Genomic DNA, 25,993 nt, shown 5'->3' with positions numbered 1-25,993 from the left:
AATCATAAGAATAGCCATTACCAACTGGATAACTTCGTGTTATAATGCAGTTTTGCAGTTTAGATCAGAACAAACAGAAAAAGAACAATGTGTATCCAAAAAACAACACAAATATTAACAGAAAATCAAGAAAGTTCGGCCACAAGTCGAATTGCAGCCTCGTATCAATCAAGTGTCTCATCGCATGTTTTCACTCAGAATCTGTGGCACAGTTATGACATACATAGTCTGAGAGGTCTTTTGTGCAGTCTGGGTGTGCCCATTGACATCCATCCGTTGCTGGTACTCAATAACTATGCAAGCATAGATGGTGCAACAGAGCTTCGATATATTTACTTTCGGAGAGGAGCTATTAGCAGTGTTTAAACTTGCCCCTGTTCAAACTAGCCGCACTTTCCCCTACTGGGTTTCCTTCCGGGTACCGGGCCCACTTCAGCTCTCTGGTGGTAAATTTAGAATAGCCACTTCAGCCACCAAACAGTAACATATAAGAATTTAGTTTAGTCTAGTATGTAAAAACAGAATATTCAATTCAATTTATTTTTCTTTGTCAGAATACAAAAGAAATGATATTGTGAAAAAGAAATACAGTAACAAAAGGAAAAGGTGGCAAAACCATAATGATTTAAGACGTGCATAAAAGGATCTAATATTGCGATATATGCATCGATAAATATAGTTAAGCACGGCCACCAAACCTGATAGCCTATAGCCTAGTAATATATCATGTTTTTGACTGTTTGAGAGACATTACATTTATCGATAGGCTACAATACATTGCAGTAAAATATATTTTTCTTGTATTAGGAACTAGCACAATATCTGTGATCGCCTCTCATAACCCAAAACATGGATTTCAAAATAAACAGGCTAATGTTTGTTGGGCTACTCAAAAACTGAAATGGCACAGGTAAGAAGATCCATATTTCTGCACTAAAAATTAGACCAACAACGCTTTTCAGCAATCAGCAAATGTTTGACCTAGGTCCAAAACCCTTTCCCAAATCAAATTGAAAACTTTCTAAAGTCTGCACTAACTTTGCTGTAAATTCTCTTCTGGTGAGCCTAGAATGACCAGTGAAACATCAATAGAATCGGGAAGTAATAGCCTACTCTAGCGTCATATAACCATAGTGGCTCTGATATGACAAGTAAAAGTTAAAAAAGCAACCGCTAAATAGAGATAGTAAGTTTAGCAGTTCGGGAAATTTTAAGCTTTTGTGCAAGATTGGTTAAACGACCATGCTTTTGGCATATCGGGTTTGATCTAGCACAGAACAAAAAGCTCTACATCTGACACTACAAACAAGAGCAAGCTACTGCGTTACAGGCTACTGTAACAGAAGTGGTTAAGCTAACATTCTGTATACATAGATAGAGCACTACTGTTGTTTTTCAAAAGGGTTTCTTTATTGATTACCCAGCATACAAGTCGATGTCATCAGATAACCGAGACAAAGACGTGTTATCCCAAGTTGTGTCATTTTGAAAAGGGACGGATATTGCCATGCTAGTGTCTTTTATCACGAAAGTTTTCATACGCCGGTGCTGCCAGGCGCATAGGAAATGAATTAATAAAACATGAACGTTGGCTAAACAGTAGAATTATGGAATTATGAGAACGTTGGACTGCACTGCAGAATAATGGCTGGTGACGAATATAAGACAGCAGTCGGTACACTACCAGCAGCACCAAGATTGTGAAAAGCGCATATAGTCACTGTAGTGGTAGCGTATGTGGAAAAATTTTAATGCCTTTGAGAATATAATAATATATACATAAATGATAGCCCATTCTTCTTAATTTTCTACTTTCAATGGCATGTGTCATCTTCATTTTAACTACACATCAATAAAAGTTTGTGCACAACCTTTATATTCATAACATTGTCGATGAAATGGGCCCGAAAATAAATTGGTACCGGGCCCGAGCTACCCTGTCAACGGCTCTGATAAAATGGGTAAGCCCCAAGAAGCTGACAACACTACGGCAGCTTCAGCCCCCCCTAGAGAAAAATAGTTTCTGCATCATTGTATTATTTACGATAAAGATTGAAGTAATACGATTTTTACAATAATTGACACCTCTCCAATAAATCTCGAATAAAACTATAGGCCTAATCCGCAACACGTGCCACTTAAATCTTGCATGCATCGGATTCAGTAATAAGCCTACCGGTATTAAATTACTTTCCAGGGATGTGCACCAATAGGTGGGCATTTGGAAGGTACTCCCAGCAGAAACTTCAAAGATGGATAATATATTTACGATAAACATTAAAATAATAGGCCTACGATTTTTGCATAATTGACACTTTTCCAAAAATCTTCGAATAAAACTATAATCTGCATCTCGTGCCACTAAAATTTTATATGCATCGGATTCAGTATTCAGGGATGTGCACCAATAGGTGGGTATTTGGAAGGAACTCCAGCAAACGGTTCAAAAATTGAGGATACCTGTATTTACGATAGGTACGATTTTTGCATAATTGACACTTCTCCAATAAATTTCCAATAAAACTGTAATCCGCAACACGTGCCACTTAATTTTACATGCATCGGATTCAGTATCAAATTACATTTCCAGGGATGTGCACCAGCAATTGCACTTTTTCACGGATGACTTTTTAAGCGGAAAGAGGAAAAATTATTCTGCCAGAGCCAGAATGACGGTGGTCAGAAACTCAGAATCAGAAATGATGGTGGTGTTTTGAAGTCAGGCTTGTGGAAAAAAACTTAACCCAAGCAAGCTTTACCACCCAGAAGAAGTTTAGTTTTAGTTGCCAAATTAAACATCCAAAAGATATTTTTGTCTCAATTTCAATAAAACACTGAAATTGTAGTAGATTTGTTTGTTGTGCACTTCTCAAAGTTTTTCAAAGAAACTTATTAATTACTTCATTTGATAAAATTTATCAACTATCTTGTTTTTTTTTCACTATATTTATTTTTATATGTTCCGTGTCTAAATAACTACGTTATCGTTTATTTATTTTGTTTAATTGCTTCCATGGTGGCGCAGCATGCAATTGTTACGGTATGCCGCAATTATTACATAGCCTATTTTATTATTAGGCAGTGGCTATTTGACCGGCTCCGGTCTTTGAATCTGAAACACTATTTGACCGGTCATGACGTCACTATATAAGCGCTTTTTTTTTCTCTTTCAAAGCAACAGACGAGAAGCGCCGATATAAGTTCTAACTTCAACACGCATTCTTTAACTCAGTCCGTGGTCCGTGCGATACGTCTCCGGCTGCCAATCTAGAGGGGATGAGTTCGATACTATCCGGAAGCACTCTTTTTTTTCATTTTTTTTTAATCTAAATTTTGACCCGAAGCGCATTTTTGTGGTCAATTTTTAATTTGAATAGCCTACAGCCCATTTTTTATGTCTTTTCAAATGTGAGTAATAATGTTAGAGTTTTTTTAATTTGCTGGAATTTGAGAATTTCTCTTGGTAATTTTCCGATCGTCAAAGTGAACCTGTGTTGCCGAACGACCCTACATTTTTCTCTCAAGTTAGTTATATACAATACTTCTTTAAAAAATAGTTTTACCATTATCATTTCTTTTAAAAGAAGTATTGTATATAACTAACTTGAGAACTATACTTGAGAACTATTAACTAACTTGGACTGTAGGCTACTCAAATTAAAAATTGACCACATAAATGCACTTCGGGTCAAAATTTAGATAAAAAAAAATGATAAACAGAATGCTTCCGGATAGTATCGAACTCATCCCCTCTAGATTGGCAGCCGGAGGCGAACTCTACGCGCCACGGACTGAGTTGAAGAATATGTGTTGAATTTAGAACTTATGTCGACGCTTCTCGTCTTTTGCTTTGAAAGAGAAAAAGAAAAAAATGCTTATGCAGTGACGTCATGACCGGTCAAATAGTGTTTCAGATTCAAAGACCGGAGCCGGTCAAATAGCCACTGCCTTATTATTATTTATTTGCATCAGACAAAGCTGTCCATATCCAAAACAAAACAACAAAATACCAGTAATACACAAACTGCAAATGCACAAAGGTCATAGAAAGCTACTTTGGATGTCATCAGTTTAAGAGCTCACTAAATATCTACTGTTACAACTTTACATCCAATGAGCGTTAAAAAGTATTCAGAACAATAAAAACGAGTGGCGACGATGTCGTTCCCTGCCAATGTCGTACTCCCTATGTTGTCCCCTCATACATCAGGACGCGCAATTATTTACGCTGGTTCAGATGCACTATGCAGCGGGCTGTTGGATTTCAGCTCGAGCGTCAATGCCCATGTCGTCCCCGATGAGTGATTATAAATCATGCTGCCGAATAGACTTCATATGCGGCGGGCTGTTACATTTCAGCTCAAGCTTCAGTGCCCATGTCGTTCCCAGTGAGTAATTATGAATAACGCTGCCGAAAAGGCTTGATAGTTGCTGGGAATACGCTTTTTTGCTGAAGCATAGGCCACAAAAGCAAAATTGCGAAAGTAGGTTATTACAGTACATTTTCAATGTTTATTCTGGTGTTTGTTATGTTATTCTTTCAGTTTGCTACAACTTTTGGGATTAGTTAATGAACAAAACAAAAATTCATTTGGTAGGCTACCGGTACCATTTTTGAAAGTCTGATTTTATTCGATTTTGTTTCAAAATTAAAAATTAAATTCTAGGCTAATTGTTTTTTTTCATATGTTTGCTAAAAAGAAGGAAAAGGTGGCAAAAATTTCATTTTGACTTGAAAAAGTTTGTTTCAAACAACCCTAACTTTTACCTACATTTAAATCAGAGAATTTTGGGTGCTACTATAAGCCTAGAATCGGCCGCCTTGGTCAGTGATGTCATGACAAAGTGTGACGTCAAGCAAAAAACCGCAACTACTTTTAAGAAGGGTGCAAAAACACGGAATAAATGTGAAAGCGGAATGGATATTGATTTTTCAATATTTGTGGTGAATAGTGCCTCCACCAAATGTATGTATACTGTAGCTTTCTCATTTCTGCTTAGATTATAACAATTTTACCATCGTTGGAAAGCACGATGCTTCATCTACCCGAATGAATTAATTACCAGTCCAAAATAACAAACCAACACAAATTAAAAGATGATTCAAACGTAACCGTTTGACAAAGCTTTTTTCCAATGCATTCTTCAAGGCGATTCGATCATTGTTTATCATAAGCCGCCCCCCGTTTGCTGTGATCGGTGAATAGTGCCTCCACCAAATATGCTGTAGCTTTCTCATTTCTGCTCGTTATAAAGGTATCTTGTACTAATCGATTATGAGACATCCAATCGTTCAAGCAGACAGTTTGCTTAGATTAAGTTATCAGTATCAGAAAGGTGTTGTTAGACAATAAACTTTAAAGAAAACTTAAATCCAAACCTGATTGCCAAGATATAATTATAAGTACACATGTCTTTTAGGTGCAGACAGTTAGGTGTCTGCCAAATGGGTGCTTGTCAAAGGATGCAACCTATTCCGTCCCCTGAACACTTCATGAAAGCTGATGTAACTGATCGGAGTTTTCGCAAACATTTTAAACTTTTCTTCTTGAATTTATCTTGACCCCCTGCAAAATAGGTGTGCACACTGTGGGGTCAGGATGATTAAGTGTGACTCCCTGTCATTTAGGCGCTATTCGATACGTGTCAAATTACACTCATAATAGATAGTATATCAAAAATGCTTGATTATCCGACATTTCTCCCCGCTGTGTTACAAAGTGAATTTCACTTTGAAACATATCAGTGTGCAGTGCCTGACTATGCAACTACTGGTGTAACAATCCAGAAGTAAACTACAGTGCAAGAGTTACCAGGGTTGCGAAATATAATTAATTATTTTTTTTATGAAAATAATTGAAATTCCTTCTCCTCAAAATGTTATAATACCTTGACAATTTTAAGCATTGATTAATCTTAAATGAAAAGGTATGCATTAGCTTGAGAGCAGCTACTCAATTAAACTTTGTTGTAAATTTTTTGTTTTTGTATTCCCTTCAGAAGCGCCAGGCAGCATTAGTCATTTGTGGTCTGTTGTCACTTCTGGACTGCCACGCTGCAGCAGCACGGTAACGTTTGGACCGCAGTAACTCCTGGACCGTGACACCCGTACACGACATCTGGGTAAAACCCTCTTGGAGCGTTACAATAATTAAAAACATAGAAAAATACAATAATTAAACACATAGAAGCACTGGTGCCGACTTACAGGGTGGCCACGCCACCCCGTAACCGCTATGGTGGGGTGGCAGCCACCCCGTTTAGGTTACATTACTTACTGCAAATAAATGTAATTTGAACGGACGTTTAAACCTTTTTTTGATCATTGGTTTTCGCTTCAAGTCAACGTAAAGCAAGAGGTGAACCAATACAGTATTGCGAAGAAAATGACTGTTTTTGTCACAAGCATGATACTCGCGTAACATCAAGCAAGCTACGTGAAGATTACACAACACATGGCTACGAGTTTTTTCCTTGTGAAGAAGGGGTGTTCTTCCCGGCCATCAGCACAAGGCTGATCACTCGCTAGTACAGCGAGCTGCAGTAACGCTTCGCTAACCATAACGGTGTAGCTTCCACGCTAGCCATAAAGACCTCCAATAAACGATAAGTTTCTGGGCAGCCGATTGTACCATCGAAGAGACAGCGATAGACACGTGTTTCGCCCATGAGGCTGGGCTCATCAGTATCGCACCGTATTCTTGCCACTTGGGTAATCGACCGCCGCTTTACCAGTCAGTTTAACTCTTATCTTTGTGGAAAGAAAAGAGCCAACAAAACCAGCAGGTGCCAGGGGTAGGACATGTGAAAAAGGGGTGTTCTTCCACAGAAAAAAACAGGGTAGTTTTTTCCTTGTTGTTGCGATCGTTTTATTTGTTACTTGGCATATAAGTCACTGTTACATTTGTTAGGTTTACCAGGGGTCGATCTTAACTTTTTTTTTCACTAGCCCGCCGGACTAGTTGCTCTCCGTTTTCACTAGCCGCACGATTTTTCACTAGTCTGATGACGTATTAACAATAGCGATACCTACCCAGCTAACACCCAGCATTAGACACTTTGTAGTAACGTTGAATCAGCATTTGATCACAATATATCAACAAAAAAAACGTTAATTTTGCTAACTGCTGCTTGCTGGGATGCTGGCTTCGTGCTGGCGACCTGTAGGGTTGCCAACCTGTCTTCACCAAAAAAAAGCCAGACCTAGTCACTAAAAAAGCCAGCAAAAAATAGCTGAAAAAGCCAATTAGTATTCATTAAACATACACACATAAAAAGTGTACAACCAAATAGTGTCCCACCGAACTTTGACTTCAGCGACAACGCAGAAACATAGTTAATGAAAAGACAAACAACTAGAAAATTTTCTAGTTTCGGCTTCAAAACGAAATTCGGTCGGACTCTACAACCAAATATAAGGTAGAAATTGCTGCTCGAATTGACGCAGACCGAATTTTTTCCTAAAAATATCGCGAAAGATAAAATTAAGCCAAAAAAGCCAAAATTATGTTGGCATTTTATTAATTTGACAAAAAATCGATGAAACATGAAAAAAAGCCAGAAAAGGCCTAATTTCTCTGGCTTTTTCTATTTAAAAAAAAATTAGCCTTGAAGCGAGTTGAAAAACAGCCAGATTCTCAAAATCTGGCTTCAAAAAAGCCAAATTGGCAACTCTGGCGTCCTGGCATGCGAGAAAAAAGTAGTCACGTGTTCATTTGACCGACTTTGCAGCCTTCTTCGTGCAATTTCGCCTCTGGCAAGCAAATTTCTGCACTATTTCAGAGTGAGAGTGACGTCGCCAATCGCCATTTTGTAAACCAAAACTTTTCACCGGCGAATATTTTCACTAGCCAATCGGACTAGTACTGCAACATTTCTACTAGTCCGCGCAAATTTTCACTAGCCATTGGCTAGCGGACTACCGCTAAGATCGAACCCTGTTTACAATTGGATTTATTAATCAATAAAATACGATCTTTCCATTGCCTCCCTCAAAAATATTTTTTGAAAATTTTTAAACTACTCATAATATCGCTATAAATTATGGGTCTGCTACTATTCGGTGAGTCCGATTCGGTGAGTTCCTAACCTCTAACCCTGAAACTGCAATGATAATTAGGCTACGGTACCCAATAATTTAAAAAAAAAATTGAAAAAAGTCACCGAATAGGGATCGGACTCACCGAAACGGGCCATTCCGATAAATTATGCCAGCTATAAAATACTTGGAAATAAAATTATCTCGATGATTGATAGCTCCACCCCCTAAATGAATATCTATTTTCAAATTTCATTGAAAAAATGCAATTTTTGAAACTTTTTGAGTTTTATTTAAAAAGTGCACTTAGTAAAGTAGCAGTTTTAACGTTCTGCAAATGTACACGTTTATATGATGCTATTCGGTGAAAAGCTACACCCCCTGCCAATTCCCAATAATAAAAGCAACCTTTTTCAATTGCTCAAGATTTTGGATTTTGAATAATTTTCTTATTTCAATTGGAGTGTACTCTGCCGTCTAAAGGTAAAGCGACATAACTACAGAAAAGTTAAAACCGAGAAAAAGCGCTTTAAAGTTAATCGTAAACCATAACGACATATTAATCGCAATTCAACATTTGATGCCTCTAACTAAAAGACCTTGTCTACTTTTTGTTTCAATGGGAACAAAAACATTGATTGCTGTCCTAATTTTCGCTAATTAAGATAATTAGTGCAGTTACGTCGTTTTATCTTTGTAAACCTGATTGTGTTTCTGACAGTGCTGCAAAGGCAAACCGGCGTATCTGACGCAATGCATTGAATTCGCGCACAAAACATGTAAATACAATGCAGTATCTTTAGTCAACATCAATTAAGTCAAGTGAGTTGTCGTTGGTGGGTAGCTGTTCCCAAAATTGTGGTCGAGTTTCCGGCTTAAGCGGGCATAGCTTGCTTAGTATGTCACCATGTAGTCTCTGTCATTAGCGTTATCGTCCTCAGAATAATTCAAAAGCGTTTTCACATCTTCATGCAAGTCGATTTTTTTGCCATTATTCGCGTATAACTTGTAGCTGCGTTAAAGCTAACTGCTGATTCTGTTCACTAAAAGGATGCTACAAGACGCTTTATGAAGAGTGTTTGGGTACAGAAGCTGCAGAGTCAACACGCAACAAAATATTAACCTCATTTTGTAGATAAAATGTTTTCACTTCAGAAGCTAATAAGAAGTTTATCTACAAAATGAGGTTAATATTTTGTTGCGTGTTGACTCTGCAGCTTCTGTACTAATGTTTTCACTTCAGAAGCTAATAAGAATTTTATCTACAAAATGAGGTTATTATTTTGCTACGTAATTGTCTTTGCAACACGAGTGAAACAGCTGGCGTTGTTTGGCAGAGACTGGCATCCCATTGAGAATTTGGGATTAACTCTAGATTCTATTGTAAATCGACGTAACTGAGATTATTTGCTCTGGATTCTATGGTAAAACGACGTAACTGGCAGTTACGTCGTTTTGGCTTTGCATAGATGATCTTTATATGCAGTTACGTCGTTTTGACCAACAAAGATCTCGCAAACTACTGCAGTTACGCTGTTGAGTCTTTGCTGGAAGAAAAATATAGTCTTTGCGAAGCGTTTAACATTAAAAAGTGGAAAAATCAAAAATTTGTAGCATCGTTTACCTTGAGACGGCAGTACTGTCATCTACTTCATGCTTTAATTTCTACTTTGTTATCTACTTCATGCAGTAATATTACGTGTCAATGCGTGACAAACTGTGAGGCGGGAATTTATTGGTCTGACATAGGAGTTGCTTGACGCTTGTTACATCATAGAAAAAATTACGAAAAGTTGTCCAGTAAAAGTTTTCGCCGACATTCCAGTTTTATTCAGCTTAAAGATGCCACCGAAAAAGCGTTCAAAATTGCAGCCCTCCATTGAGTCATTTTTTGTTGCGTCTAGTCAGGATTTCAGCCAGCATGAAAGTGATCAAACACCTGAACGAAACGAAAGTGTGCCACTGCCAAAAGGCGTTAGCACGAGCAGGATAATCGCTGTTGAAGGGAGAAGCTATCAAAAATCGTGGGGAGCGAATTCCCGTGGCTACAATACGATAGATGCAAAGGTAGAGCATTCTGTCCGATTTGCAACTGCTTGATCTATTTGCAAGCAATGAAACGATTTCATTAATGCTTCCAAACGTGGTCTGCATTGTGAAAATATACTTATCGTTGCCTTCCACCACCCGCAAGGCGGAGCGATCGTTTAGTGCACCCAGGCTCATAAAAGCCTACTTGCGATCTACCATGACAACTTGACCAGTTGATTAACAGTTGGATTGACAAAGCTGCTGTTCGCAAAAAATACTTTTGCCAAATGTTAAGTGTCAGAGCAGCAACGTAACAATAAAATTCATGACATACCTCCTGTGCTTTGTTTTAAAGTTGCTTTGTAAATTATCGAGCTACAAATCAGGTGTGAAAAGACAATTGCATCTACGAAACACGCTTAGTAAAAATCAAACAAAAACATGCAGTTTGAAAGTTTTTAGGTTGCCATATTGTGCTATCCGCCACCCCGTGCAAAAATAAAAGTCGGCGCCTATGCATAGAAGGTAAGTTATGATCCATGTAGAAGTTGCGGCTTACTCCGCGGAGAAACTCCCACATTGTTTGCTTAGAGCTGCCACTTCTTCCGATGAAGCGTCTCTCCCGCCATCGTTTTGTCGTCACCTTAAACCAGTGGTTCTCAACCGGGGTGCCGCAGCACGCAAGGGTGCCGCAAGTTATTAGAGTAGCGTTATCAAATATGCGCCCAGACATTGAAAGGACTTGCACTAAAACTCAGCGCAAATTTCGCACTGACTTTGTTTGAAACGAACTTCATTAAATTGCACATGATATGATACGGAGCTGTGGTTAGTTTTGTTTTTGCAACAACTCTTTCAAAAATTATCTTTAATATAATGCAGACACTTCTTGATTTGACTGTGGGTGCTGCCAAATTATTTGGTTGTTTGCAGGGTGCCGTAAGCCGAAAAAAGTTTTGAGACTCACTGCCATAAACAATCTTTCTTATATATACAATACAACTTGCTGGTTATAATTAGCAAAAATAGGCGTTTTTTTTAAATTTGTTTTGATTTGAATAGCATTTCAAATACCCCCCCCCCCCCCCCTTTGAGAAAATCCTGTGTATGACATTGTCTGCAGCATTACTATCAAGCACTTAATGAAATAGACTTTACTGGCCTAAATGAACCGGCGCTGCACCTTAATATCCTGGCGTCATAGTGTGCGCACCTATTTGGCAGGCACCTAACTGTCAGCATCTAACAGACAGGCTCCAGAAATTAGGCATTATTTAGATACATACTGTATAATACGTTTATTGTTTATACTGTACAGTGTACAACTGTACATGATTGTATATCAATGTCGTTGATCATTGATTTTTTTTTTTTTAATTTTTGAAATTCTTCGTGTATATTTCTGTGCTAGCCTCTCTGATAGAGTTGTTCAACCTATTTAAAAACACTATAATAAGATACCTTATTTTATATGCAGATATTTTATTGTATTATTATTCTTGTAGTTTTCTGTGATGACTCAAACGGACACCTTTGGTTTTGATAAAGCACGTTTGGTTGGTGTCTATCACCAAGGATCATGTTTGGACTTGGAACCATTACAATTGCCTTTGTATATTGATGACTCTTTGATGATGGTGATGCAATTTGAAGATCAAGTTTCAAAAAAGTGCCTTTACATAGAAAAGCCAGAAACTGATTATGACACATTTCTAAAAAAATACAACTATCTGGAAAAAGGGGAATTGGAAGAAGCCTGCGTTGTGCAGGATAAAGATCTTTTTGTTTCTTTGTCTCAGCTTGTTTCTTGTGTTGGTTGTCGCAGGAGTGTAGAACACTTGTTTCAACAAGTTCAACTACTAAATCATTCTGTTTATGAGTCTTTGTCAATCACTCGTTCTGGAACCTTAGTGATATCACCAAGTTTCATTTTCAACCCCAAAAAGTTATTCCATTTATTCTACTGTGTGCGACCAAAACTTTATCATTTACTTGAGAGTTTAATGAACAGTAAGAAAAACAAAAGATGTATTTTTCATTCCTTGAAAATGCAAAAGCCTTCGGACATTCCAAGTGAGACTAAACCGAATCTTCCAAAATGGTGCAATTGTTCTATTATGGATGTTTGGGATAAAATGTGTTCAGAATGTCATGAAGGGGTTGCCATGCTTGAATGCAAAAGCGTTGCTGAGACCATGGATAATTACCTAAAAAAACACAGATTTTGTGGAGATTGTAAGTCTAAAGTTCACAAAGCATTTCATATACTGATGGGTGAAGTAGATTGCAAATCTGAGTTGGGATTCTGTTCTGCTATATATGAAGGTTTACGTAGTTGTAACACGACCGACAGCAAGTTGAACGACTCTCAATCCAAACACATTCACATTTGTTGTGAGCGATCATTCATTGTGCATATGCTCACGCAAGCCGACATTGAGATGGTAGGTTCAAGAAAAGAACGTCATGCAAAGACAATCGACATCGCTCAAGAAGAAGTGTGCACTTGCCTTGCACTGCATTTATACCAACGTCTTCATCGTGTGTGGCATCAAAAGTTAACCTTTGAGCAAACCTGGCTTACGCTATTTTATTTAGGCATCGAGTCTGTCAGACAAAGCTTTGAGATGTTTATCGAAGAGAAAATAGGTATGGGACGAATGGAAGCATTATGTGAGGAACTGGAACAGGCTGAAAAAGACAAAGAAATAAAACTTCAAAAAAAGCGGTTGAGAAAAAAACGTCAGAAGAAAAAGAAAGATCAAAAATTTGTTCCCACAGAAGAGAATGGGTTACTAAATTCTAACCAGCAGGATTCCACTGATATTTTAAGCACAAATACATTGACAAAGGCTTTTACAGAACAGATTAGTTTATGTGATGGAGATCACAATAATATTGATTTTGCAGAAGGCAAGTTTCGTCCTTGTCTTTTAGACATGTTGGCAAATGAGAAAACTTGTGATTGTGCTCCTGGTGGTGTATCAGGTGATGAGAAAGAAAGTGAACTTACAAAGGAAGAAATATTTGAATTTGAACAAAATCACTCACAGATCAATGTGCAACGTTCTCGATTAAGAGAACAGTTAAGGCAAGATTTTGAAAACTTTTGTAACTTGGGAGCAACAAATGGGTCAGACACACAACCCTAATTTTGCACTGTATAAATGTTGAAATCTACATACAGGCATGTCTTTTTTGATTAAGATAAATATTTTTACTGAGTCTGCATTAATCAGTTAAGGAGAGTTGAACATATGACATATATAATTAGTTCCTTGGAAAAACATTGCATCTTCGAAATGCTAAACTGTTAAAGAATAGTAGTTTGCAATGTTGCCTTGAACATAACTTTAAGAACTGAATGATATATGAACTGCTGATATATTATACATTCTCAATTGATGCTAGTGATTTTGCAGTTTATGCTTTGAACAATCCAATCTAAATATTTTATGTGTTTTGAGGTTTTGGGTCTTTTGTACCATACCGTACGTGTTTTTTTCTATTGCTTCCCATGCGTAGTTGTTTCTGTTGGTTTCAAAATGTATCTGTTTTAAAAATTTCTTTGGTTGTTAGATTAGTTATTTTACGCAACTGATTTGAATCATAGTACAGTACAGTATTTACTTGGTTCATAACAAAAAATAGTAGATTGTTTGCTACAATCAATGTCAGAGCATAATATCTTATTATAAGAGTCTGGGAACTGTATAAGTCATCCAAATAAGCATGAAGAGGTCTACCTACACTGTTGCACTATACTTTATAATTTAAAGTAATGATTCAGAGCTTCATGTCCTCCCCCCCCTCACTGTGCTACCAGGAAATTTTTTTGGATGTATTTGATCCTAACAGAAATAGAGCCGAGATTAAAGTGCAAAATCCAATTCATAGTTCAGTAAGCATTTTCTACATTATGGTTTTTTATTTTTGGATAAAAACAACATAGTTTTTTTATATGTATCATTTTGCAAAACTATCATTTTAGATTTTCTATTTGATCTTTTAAAAAAATAAAATGTGAAAAATGGGTAGCCTATGTGGAATACATTTCTTTGATTAATGTCAGAAGAGTAAAACATTCTTCGTGCAGTTTTACTGTCAGAAATTGAATTGGCATTTGTAAGCTTGCATTACAATTTCAGAATATTATTACAACAATCAACTGATGTATGATATTACCTGGTCCAATCTTTCTAGTACATAATGAGTACAAGAACACTTTGAATAACATTTCTTGCTCTTTGTGTAATAAGTTTACTGAAAATGTTGCCAAACATGGTTTGTGAACTGCTACAATCTTCTTATTTGTTGCGTGTGATTTTGGAACATTGGTTTGCCAAATTGCAATTTTGTATAAAAGCCATAGACCAGGGTTACTCAACTAATCTTAACAAAGGTCCAGTTTGACAAGCGGAATATTTTTAGCAATCCGGTGAATAGGCTAATTTATTTCACACGCAACCACGAAAGCTAAATTATCTGTACCAAACCACTTTTTCAGTTAAAATGTAACTCGACTTAGATTTTTGAGAAAGTGTTGGGGAGTCTGGGGGGCGAAGTCTCCCAGCAACTAAGATAATCACAGTAAAAATTGCTTTCTCTCAGTAGAAATATGTTTAAAGAAGCCCTGAAACGTAGCAATGAGGTTATTCTTCCAAAAGCTCAAGGTCCACCATCAACACCGAGAAGGTCCGGATTCGGACCGCAGTCCGCCAGTTGAGTAGCCCTGCCGTAGACCAATGAGAAAAGTCCTTGAATAAAACAGATTTTGTTGTATTAAAGGATTAAAGGAAAGTGGCCGAGTGGTTAGCGCGTTGGGCTCACAGTCGAGAGCCTGCGTGTTCGACTCCAGCCACCTGCACCTGCTGTTGTTTCTCTGGGCAAGAAACTTTACGACAATTGCCTCTACCCAGTGATCGATTTCGAGTAATGGGTAGTTCCAAATTAAAGTCATAAGCAGAGTAGACAACCGGAAACAGACATTGTCGTCGGCTGCAGCGTGGGTCAGGTGTACGTCGGAAGGCGTACACCGATGCATAGCGCTCAAGTCCGCTTTCCCGCAATGCAGGATAAAGATAAACAAACAAACAAACAAACAAAACAGTCAGAACAGAGAAAGTCTTTGAGGTGCAATTTGAATGCTGTAAACTCAAATAACATAATTTTTATGGTGCAATACCAGAATGATTGCGACATGTCGGCATTCAGACATTGCGGAATGGTTGTTTAAGTTTACAGCATTTCACTGCTCCATATTGCTGTAGTGTGTACTGAACTGAGAATGCTGGCAACTTTTTTATTTAGAATACCACTTTCACAGATGTCACCGATGTGAAATGGCAATCAACTACACAATACACATTTCCAATTGCTTCAGTTGGTCTTTGCGGTTGGTATAATGACTCAATGTCATGTTTTATGTCTCGTTTTCTGCAAATATATTGTTACAAGGTTCGCTACAAAGTTTTGTAAAGTGATTTATCAACAACAAAAAACAGTCATGTAGCATACACCTAAACCACTTAGTCAGTGAGTCACTTTCATTATATACTTTTATTTTCATTTATTAAATTGTAGCCAGTTTGGGATAACATTCTCCCATTTTATTTGTTTGTTGTCGTACCTTTTTCATTATGTGACTGTTTTGGACTTTGTAGTGATTGATTTATTAGCATGGACAATATCGTTTCAGATTTTGTAATGTATGATTTTTGATGTGAGAATCTGCATTCTATAGAATTCCATGCCAATAAAGTCTTTTGGATATTTTCATGTGCATTTATTTTTTGCTTATGCACTGCAAGTTAAAGAAAAATACAAATCCAACTTATTGTTGCAAAGGAGCTTACCATTAGTTCTGTAGAAATTGTAGTTTTGCTTTCGCATTCAGAAAATGTATTGTGTTTGTCTTACTTGAATTCTCTGTTATTGTGACACTACCAAAGCTGGTGGTGACTTAACATATTATGTTAAAAAAGTAAAAAAGAGTTGCAGATGCCTTTTTACACCAATTGCTTGTACATATTCTTTATAGAAAGTGGTGATTAGTTGTATTTTTTTCTATTTTAACTACATGGATGCATGTAAAGCTCTGTCTTTTTGAAAAAAAATAGCTTTGGGTATTTGCTGTGATTTTTCTTCTAGGTTCGGCGATCTTTAAATGGTAGAATTTGGTTAAAAATAAGTGTAAACTTGCAAGAGGTACTTTTGCAAAAAGAAGAGTAATGATCAAATTTTTTTTTGTTTTAATAAAATTGGTTTTCATTTGGGTAAGTTGATAATTTTTTCATAAAGCCTTTAAAACAGAGGTTCTTATCCTGGGGCTCACGAACCCCCAGGAGCAGAGTACATGATGCAGGGCATGATATTCGCAGAGGTGGGCACCCGCTACTTTTAAAGTAGCGCGCTACCCTCTACCGCTACTTGGGCCAAAGTAGCGCACGCTACCGCTACCCGCTACCAATTTACAAAAGTAGCGCGCTACCCGCTACTCGGGCCAAAGTAGCGCGCGCTACCGCTACTTCTTCCGCTACTTTTGTCTAAATGACACTAGGAAACACTCAAGTCCCTAGTGACGCAAAAATGACCTTGAAAACGAATGTAATCATTCGTTTACGCTGCCATTTTAACGTCGTTATAGAAAACACATTTTAAGGGAAATTTATTGTTACGCATCTTTCAAAAACACGAGCATTTCAAAATAAGAGTCACTAAGTCCTGCCCGTTTTCGCTTAAGCACATCTTTTCCAACAGAGAAAAGTTTCTCCACCGCAGCACTGGAAGGAATGGGGGTGTTGTATTAATGAACAGATACGTTTTAACTCGGTATTCGAAAAGCTCAATGACTTGCTCTTGTCCGAAAAAAAGGCGTCCACAATTGCTGCTTCCTTCTGCACCGCCGTTTTACGGGATGGAGCAAACACTCCAAAAAATACATCCTCGGAGTCATGACTGGTGTTGGTGTCACTCTTCTCGGTATCAACCTGGCTGGATGTCTCCCGCAACAGTCGAATTACATCTGTCTTGACTTTTTCTCGCAGTGCGTCAGCATCATCCGTGGAAACGTAGTGCAGAAATTGTAGCCACGACGTCTTGAAGGAGGGATGAAGATGTGATGCCATAACGCATTTCATGTTGTTGAAGTACTTGTTGAATCGTTTTTTCACCCCTTCAAGGACTTTCAACTCCTCACAGGTCACAAGATCACTGATCTCGGTCAACTTCTTCTCGCAAATTGTGATGGTTGGAAGCAAGACTCCGTAATATGTCTTGGACTCGCCCTGAAGAATGTCTAAAGCCTGGGGAACGTTCAAATATTACGTAACGCTTTTTTTTTCGAATTTTTGACCCCCCCCCTCCCCCATGTAACGCCAACGTAACGCTTTTTTCAATCCCCCTCTCCCCCATGTAACGCTTTTTCACTACGAATTCAGCACAAAAAACTACCATTTCGTACTCGAAAGCGTTACGTAACGTTTTGCTTGAACCCCCTCCCCCCCGATGTGACGCTAACGTAACGCTTTACATAAACCCCCCCCTCCCCCTCGAAGGCGTTACGTAATATTTGAACGTTTCCCTGGCAGATAGGCTTCATCACACGGAGATATTATTATGACGTCAGCTAGAAAAGACCGAAACTTTGCAACCAAGCCGATTATATGGCTGCTTGACCACGCCAGTATCGCAAAAAAAACAAGCATTTTTTTCAATTTAAATTAAAAAGTAGCGGGTAGCGGGAGTGCGACTGAAAAAAAGTAGCGCCTCTCCCGCTACCGCTACTTTGGAAAAAAAATAGCGCCGCTACTGCAGCCGCTACTCCAGCTAAAAAGTAGCGCGCTACTGCCCACCTCTGGATATTCGTGACAATCAGTCACAACTTTTGCACCAACGATCAGTACATACAGCTAAAAAAAATACTGTTAAAGTGATGGTCATATTCATGATCCTGTTATGGAAAGTCATTGAGCTTTTAAATCATTCATATGCATCATCATTTTTGAAGAGATATTATCATTTCATTTGGTGTCAGCTCACTCGGGTTTCAGGCAGTTTATTTTATACCTTGGGGTATTCAACGGTAAGGATGGGCAATTCAGAATACCGAATCCAGAAGGATTCGGATCCTAAACTATCCGAATCAAAAATGGCAATAAAACCGAGTAATAAGATTCGGTTTTAAAGATGTGCATAAGTCACGCAACTTTGCAAGCTGTCAGCTTGAAAAGTGAACAGTGAACTGAAAAAAGTGTGTTTTACTCACTTTTTTCAAAAACCTTTTGCACGCATGTGTGCACGCACGGCGCATGCATCCCTACGTCACTCGCTCGCATGAGCAATCGAAGAAACTAAGCGCACAATTTTCTTCACGCTTTGTACACATGCACAATCGTGCAATGCTTTTTTTCAATCCACGTATGTGACTGCGATAGTTGCACTCCTGTTTAACTGTCAGTCATTTGAAATGTCTTATGTGTTGCACTGCAACAAACATCTACTTTGATTGTGTTGCTTTTGTGTCTAAAAGTGCAAATAAACAATTAAATTGATTGAGTTTCACTTTTAGCAGCATGATCGTTGCTTACTTCACAACGTACTCGCAGCATCAGGCTAAAACAGATCGTTATAGAATCTACATTGTGAAGTAAACAATTAAACATTGCATGAAATTTTTTGCGTTGCTGAAGCCTGGAAGTTAATAGGATTCTGGATTCGATTTATTATTCCGGAATAATTCTTGAATAGGGAATGATTCTGAATTTCTCATCTCCTATCCAGCGGGAATAAGATTGAGAACCCCTGCTTTAAAGGATTGGGTGGGTGCGTGCATCAAGTAGAACAAAATGAACAATAACATTTCCTATAGTAGATTTTTTCAAAAATTATCAAAGCAATATTTCTTAAATTTGGTGCAACTTAGGCCTATTCTAAAAATTTCAGCATTGTCGATAAAACAAAACATTAATTGTGTGGAATTTGTCTGGCAAAAAAACATCATTCATTCAATGACGTTGAAAGTAACCGCTCACACATCTTTGGCCAACCTTTAAAACAATGTGTGTTTCAATTTTTTTTTTGCTCTCAACCGCACTGCAGTATATAATTTTGTATGTTATTCGCTCTGAGGATGCGCATTGTCATGGTGCGCGAAACGTCAGTGAAACAATAAATCGACCTGTTTGTTGTTGCTTCCACTTTCCTCACATGAACGTTGCAACTAGTGCTAGAAATGATTCATGTCTTTGGTCATTTGACTGATGGATCTGTTTGGGTTTCGCATCACCCTTTCTCGGACATCCTTTCTCAGACACTTTTTTGTTCGACCAGTGCGAGGTCTTCTAGTCTTAGGACGATCTTCACATGTACCAAGTTCTTTAAATCTCTTCACAACATGGTAGCCTAAACGGTGATTTGGCAACTTTTAAGAGCTGAATGATTTTAGAGTTGGTTTCCTAACGCGATGAGCTGAGTGATATCTTCTCTTTGACTCATTTAAACCTTACAATTAGACCTAAATTTTAGAGAGTTTAGCAAGATATTTAGCCTATTGAAAGGCAGGCATATAAGTGACATTAAATATGTTAAGTCATAAAATGAAAAAAAAAGTCCAAGGACCAAATACGGCCAAACCGATTCAACAACCTGATGACCAACAACAGGACTCTTAGAGGCCTGTTGTGTTTGTTTATCTTTATCCTGCATTGCGGGAAAGCGGACTTGAGCGCTATGCATCGGTGTACGCCTTCCGACATACACCTGACCCACGCTGCAGCCGACGGCAATGTCTGTTTTCCGGTTGTCTACTTTACTTATGACTTAAATTTGGTACTACCCATTACTCGAAATCGATCACTGAGTAGAGGCAATTATCGTTAAGTTTCTTGCCCAGAGAAACAACAGCAAGTGCGGGTGGCTGGAGTCGAACATGCAAGCTCTCGACTGTGAGCCCAACGCGCTAACCACTCGGCCACGGCTGCCGACTAAAGTTGCATTCGGATCCTAAACTGTCCGAATCCAAAATGGCAATAAAACCAGGTTATAAGATTCGGTGTTAAAGATATGCATAAGTCTTGCAACTTTGCAAGCTGTCAGCTTGAGACGGTGAACTGAAAAAAGTGTGGATTACTCACTTTTTTTTTGCACTGACACCGTCCGCACTTTGAAAAACCTTTTGCACGCACGGTGCATGTATCCCTACGTCACTCATGAGCAACCAAAGAAATTAATCGCGCAATTTTCTTCACACTTTGTACACACTGGTCAGGTCAATATATAGTTTGACCTCAAAAAAATTTCTACAAAAGGTTTTCCAACGGTTGTTTGTGGTATTTATCATCAAGAATAATATATTAAAAACCTAGGAGAATCAGAGCACAGGAAAGTTGTCATTTCAAGATGGCCGCCAAAACAGTATAACGACAATAATTCACTTAATATTAGGATTATTAGCAGTGGGCAATTTTTTGTTGTGCTTAAGGAACAGCTCTTTGTGTTCCATTTAGCCTATCTCAACATAAAATGACAAAAATTTTGGTCTGAGTTCCAAGAAAAAAGTGTGCAGGGCAAAAATTCAAAATGGCCGCCTTTTTCCCAGAAAAATCACGTTTTTAGGAATAACTTGGTCACTTTGGGGTATTTTTACCTGGTTGTGGTGTCTTACCCTATGTTTGTGAAGTCAGGCCATCTGTTTTAGCAATAATAAGTAGGCTTTAGCTTTTACATGTAGAGTTATAATATAGTTTGACAAAATTACCCACTTTTTTTAAACTTATTTTGTGGTTTTTATTTCGATCATCAACAGACTACAAACTGTATGAATTGTTCTGCTTTTAGCTAAATCTATTAATAATTTCAAACACAAAAGGGCACTCTGTCAGGAAGTAGCAGCTGCAAATGCCGTTGTAAATAAGAAGCCCACAACAAAAGTAACTCTACACTTTGATACTACACAGAGAAGTAGGATAGACAGTGATTGGCCTTGTCTCAACTTAAGTTTTTGCGACGATGATTGCACTGAATATAAGATAATCTCTCTACGTCCTCTCTTCTTTGCATTCGAAGATAGAGACCAAGTAGTAGCCTTTTCATGTTGAGACGACCTGATGAGACTACAGGTAGCTGCCAATGACCCTCGCTGGACTGCAGTACGTCTATGGGAGCAGATTGATGCCTTCATGACAGCTGCCGTAAGCAAAAATCTCAAGATTGAGATAGGTGTTGCAGAACAACTTGCATCAAAGCATGAGCCATATCTTTTTCTTTGTAACTTTCACACATGTGAACGGTTCGAGACAGACAATCTCAAAGCTATGGCTGCTCTCAAAAACAAAATTGGTCTTTGTAAACTCATTGTAAAAAGAGAACCAGCATTGCAGGCCTACCTCTGGCAAAATAAATATGTGGTTGAAACTGCTCTGGCAGCTCTTTTAAAGCTCGTAACCCATGAGGGAGATGGCAAGACAGCAACTTTAGCAGAACAGTGTGATTTGATTTTAGAGGAAGCTGGAGTAGGCTATATAAGTCGTTTAACCTCTACAAAGAGCAACGTTTTATCCGACTTGGATGTCAGGCAGATGCAGTCTATAATTGCATGCCATACATGAAGCATGCAGTTACTTGCCAAGACACCGCTAAATAATCTTGTTCGAGCTTGTAAAATTTACTTTGAGAATGATTTCATCGTAGCAGGATTCAAAGCAGTTACAAATTTTACATGCCGAGTGACAATGCCCTTTCTTAACTACATAAAATGAGCAAACCAGGATTTGCTAATTGACATCCTTCCTCAGCTCTGCAGTGACCTTGTTCAAAAAAGACACACACTCTCCGAGACTACCATGTAGAATTGAGACATGTGAAAATGGAAGACAATGCTCCACAAAGCGATCTTGATCTCATTCTTCTTGGAGCGATGTGCATCCAGGCTGGAAAAGTAGAACCGCAGTGCAAGCGTGAGTATTAAGATGTTGATCTGAATGCTGCTCGAGCAACTGGTGGCCGAGTGGTTATAGCGCGTTGGGCTCACAGTCGAGAGCCTGCATGTTCGACTCCAGCCACCCGCACTTGCTGTTGTTTCTCTGGGCAAAAAGCTTTACGATAATTGCCTCTACTCAGTGATCGATTTCGTGTAATGGGTAGTACCAAATTTAAGTCATAAGTAGAGTAGACAACCGGAAAACAGACATTGCCGTCGGCTGCAGCGTGGGTCAGGTGTAGCCTACGTCGGAAGGCGTACACCGATGCATAGCGCTCAAGTCCGCTTTCCCGCAATGCAGGGTAAAGATATAACAAACAAACAAACTCCTCTCCCTCCACTGGTATGACCAACGAAAAAACTTGCCGACAAACACCTTGAATGCAGAGAGGTAGGCCTATTGGCACAGTTTGGTCGGAGTTGGTACAAGCGGTTGCTTTTTTCAAAGATTCATTGTTTTTTGCAGTTTAATAAAACTGTACTGGATACGTTCCTACAAAACCTAAAATATACTTGAAGTGAAAAATGAAGAAATCGTACGAATCATCATTCATATTTAATTCATCATCAATCATCACTATTCATAAATAAATAAAAGTTTTCTCTCTCTCTCATAATGTGCCTTCAGTTGGCCATTGAAATCCGGTGTAACGGCCATCTGGACTTGAAAAATTGTTTCGGATTTGCCAAACAATGCATGATGGGCTTGATGGCAGCACAATCCGATTGTTACTTCCGAGAGCATCACCTTGTAGCCTAGTATCCTAATAACACTTGAAGAAAACTTTGACTATTTTCTGCTCAGCACCTTGTTTTGTTTGAAAGCGCGAAAAGATAGCACACGTCTTTGTCACGACACTGTCTTAAACAGCAATTTGCAGGCATTACCTCAACCATAAATTAAGGGTACTTTTGTGAGATACTGCTGTTACACTGCAAATGACTATAGCCAGATTAGGACAAATAAAAAATTATCAAAATTATAGCCCTACAAGAGTTTAGAAAAACTGCAATTTCAATTAAATTGAAATGTTGTTTGATAAAAATAAACTCAACCTATTTAATCTAAACCTGATCGTAATAATAAATTCACTTTTTCATTTCGGTAATTCTCATTTTGCACATTTTTTAGACCAACAGAGCCCCACACATTGATGTTTTGCAGTAGTCGTACCATACTTTACCAACTCACCACAGAGAAAAAAGTATCCTTCCCACCCATGGTGACGTCACAGCGGTGTTGCCGTTTTTATTTTCGCAATTGAATGAGTGCCGGATTCGCCGAAAGTGAACGAAAGTTTACAAGCGTGTAACTTAGTAGCCTGTTGATATTTTTTACGATTTGCTGGTCAGGAAAGTTTGTTAGTGTCATCTCTTTGGTATCTCAGTGGTCACAGCGGTAAACCATAATCTCTTCGTGGGAAAAGTGTAACATAAGATTTCCGAATCCGTTCGTCTGTATGTAATGACCGAAGAAACACTCTTTTGAAACCGTCTATTCAAAATTGTATTTCTGTAAAATTAGCCACCTGGCTGTCGAAATTAGGATGCAACACCGTACACCACTAAAACTTGTCACTACAACAAACTACTTAGATAAAAGACGGAAATTTTATCCAGCTGGCAAGCACTAAGCAAACAGTTAAATATGCATCCAACTTTCAAGCAACCATTTTACGAATGAGAGAATAATTTGCGATATCTCAAACTCACGTAAACAGTAACTGTGACGCAATAATGAAAGACATTGTCACGCAATTCAAACAGGTGTTCAAAGGTGGTGATGCAATGTTTCATCAGGTCTTACGAACGATGGTGCAATATTTGGACATTTTCTAGCAATTTCCATGACGTAAGATGCCAGTTAGGTTAAGTAGACCATAACGGTTTTTATATGACGTTTGATTTGGTGAAAATTGTCCGTAACATAGCTGCCCCTATAGTTATGACAGTCTAACATGGCATAACTAAAAAAGAATTTGAGGACAATTTTGAGCCAATGAATAAAAACACACGATACACAAATTGTTTGAATCACTCACGTTTAAGTTAATATGCAAATACAAAGGGCATGCAAAGAATGAACAACAATAAGAATAATACACGACGATACATGAAATTGGTACCATAGGTACACGCTAAAATGACGCTATATACAATGGTTGCGATAATAACCGACTGTTCTGGGCTCAGACAAGTGTCGGCCACCGCAGACAAAACCAGGCTCAAACCCTAACACTTAGGTGTTCTTTATGGGGGCGAGGCACGAAATATCCCTCAACACGTAGTCTACTTTCACTTTCCCCGTACTCTCATCATAGTTGCAGACGGCAACTTTAGCTCTACGAACCACAGGCTTCCCTTTCCTAATTTGTGGAACTACCTCATGCACCCTCCCAAGTTGATACTTCCCACGTTTACCAATGTGTCTTGGAGAGAACCCACCACTACAAGTTGACCAGGCTCCAAATTATCGGCCATTTTTAGCCATTTTTTCCGGCCCTGAAGACCTGGCAAGTAAAAATCGATCCATTTGCTCCAAAACTGCTGACAAAGTGACAAATTGAACCGATAATCCCTTCTTAATTGGTCACGATCATGTGGTTTCCCAACAGCACAGTATGGGTCTAAGTATGGGGTCAAAAGTGAGGCAGGAGTGATGACAGTAAAATCCCTAGGGTCGTCACTCAAAGGTACCAAAAGGCGTTCGTTCACGGTCCGAACGGCACTGCCTGTGTACGTATAAAGCAGTTCAATAAAATTGGGCTTACGTATTGAAGAGTCCAAAATGTGAAAAAATGCAATTTTAAATTGTTTTACCATTGCCTCCCAGGCGCCACCTTGCGCCGGAGCATACGGAGGTATAAATTCCCAGTTTATCTCTCTCTGTCTCAGGGCGTTGTGAAATTCAGCTGATTCTATCAACTCGGGTTACTTCTTAGACGCTGCCTGAAAGGTGCTTCCATTATCGGAATAGATGGCATTAACCTGCCCACGTAAATCTGTAAACCTAGTAAAGGCAAGTAAAAAATCACTCAGCGACAATGACGTAATCAGCTCAACATGAATAGCTCGAGATGCCATACATGTGAACAAGAGTCTCCAAGCTTTTTTGTGGCTCCTACCTTCAACAAAGGTTAAAGGTCCAAGATAGTCTAAGCCGCAATCAAAAAAGGGTTTCCTATGCGCAGTTGTGCGAGACAAAGGTAAATCAGACATGAGCTGCCTTATAGGCCGCGCTTTCTCAATCGCACATACACCACAATCATTAAGATACCTCTTCACGGAGGCATTACCATTAGCGATCCAAAACTTCTGTCGCGTAGACAACAAAGTGTGCTGTACTCCACAGTGCGCATTTCGATTATGATGCGACAGTACAACAAACCTAGTGAAGGGGTGTTTCGAAGGCAAAACAATCGGATGCTTTGCTTCTAGAGAGATCTCGGGAGAATTACTTAAGCGCCCTTCAATGCGGATTACACCAGCGTCATCTATACAAGGTCTGTACTTTTTAAGTGAACGCAATTCTTTCAAGCGTTCCTTCTCACGTTGCGAAGCGCCAACACTACCCCGCTTTATCACTTCCTCAAGTGCATCCGGCGATCGTTTAGTCATTAAATGTACCACATCGCCATACACGCTTTTCTGAACAAACTTCACAGTTAAGTCTAAGGCTCTATTAAGATAAGAGGCGTCCAGTTTTGGCTTCACAAAGCTACGCTTTCTCGTTTTACAGCACAAAAATTCAACAAAAGCAACCAAATAAGCGATTCTCTTTTTCATAACATACAAAGAAGGTGCGGCCACGATCAATCTGTGAAGGCCACCCTGTCCAACGTCAAGCGACTCCTCTTCGTCACGAAGATATAGGCTATAGACTGGACAGGTACTGAAGTGGCATTTTCTACAGATGGAATTTCTTCACACTGATAGAGAAGACTAGA

General features: G+C 38.7%; 1 protein-coding gene across 1 annotated transcript; it reads left to right on the top strand.

Annotated features, from left to right (window-relative positions):
- Positions 1–11,554: 11,554 nt before the first annotated feature.
- Positions 11,555–16,341, top strand: LOC145765289 (gametogenetin-binding protein 2-like). The gene has a single exon (XM_082577091.1). It carries the CDS (start codon positions 11,584–11,586, stop codon positions 13,219–13,221), a length of 1,638 nt encoding a protein of 545 aa, XP_082433217.1. The 5' UTR covers positions 11,555–11,583; the 3' UTR covers positions 13,222–16,341.
- The last annotated feature ends 9,652 nt before the right edge of the window (positions 16,342–25,993 follow it).

Source organism: Aplidium turbinatum, chromosome 2, assembly GCF_918807975.1.
Source record: "Aplidium turbinatum chromosome 2, kaAplTurb1.1, whole genome shotgun sequence".
Classification (NCBI taxonomy): Eukaryota; Metazoa; Chordata; class Ascidiacea; order Aplousobranchia; family Polyclinidae; genus Aplidium; species Aplidium turbinatum.
This window is presented reverse-complemented; position numbering and strand designations above follow the sequence as displayed.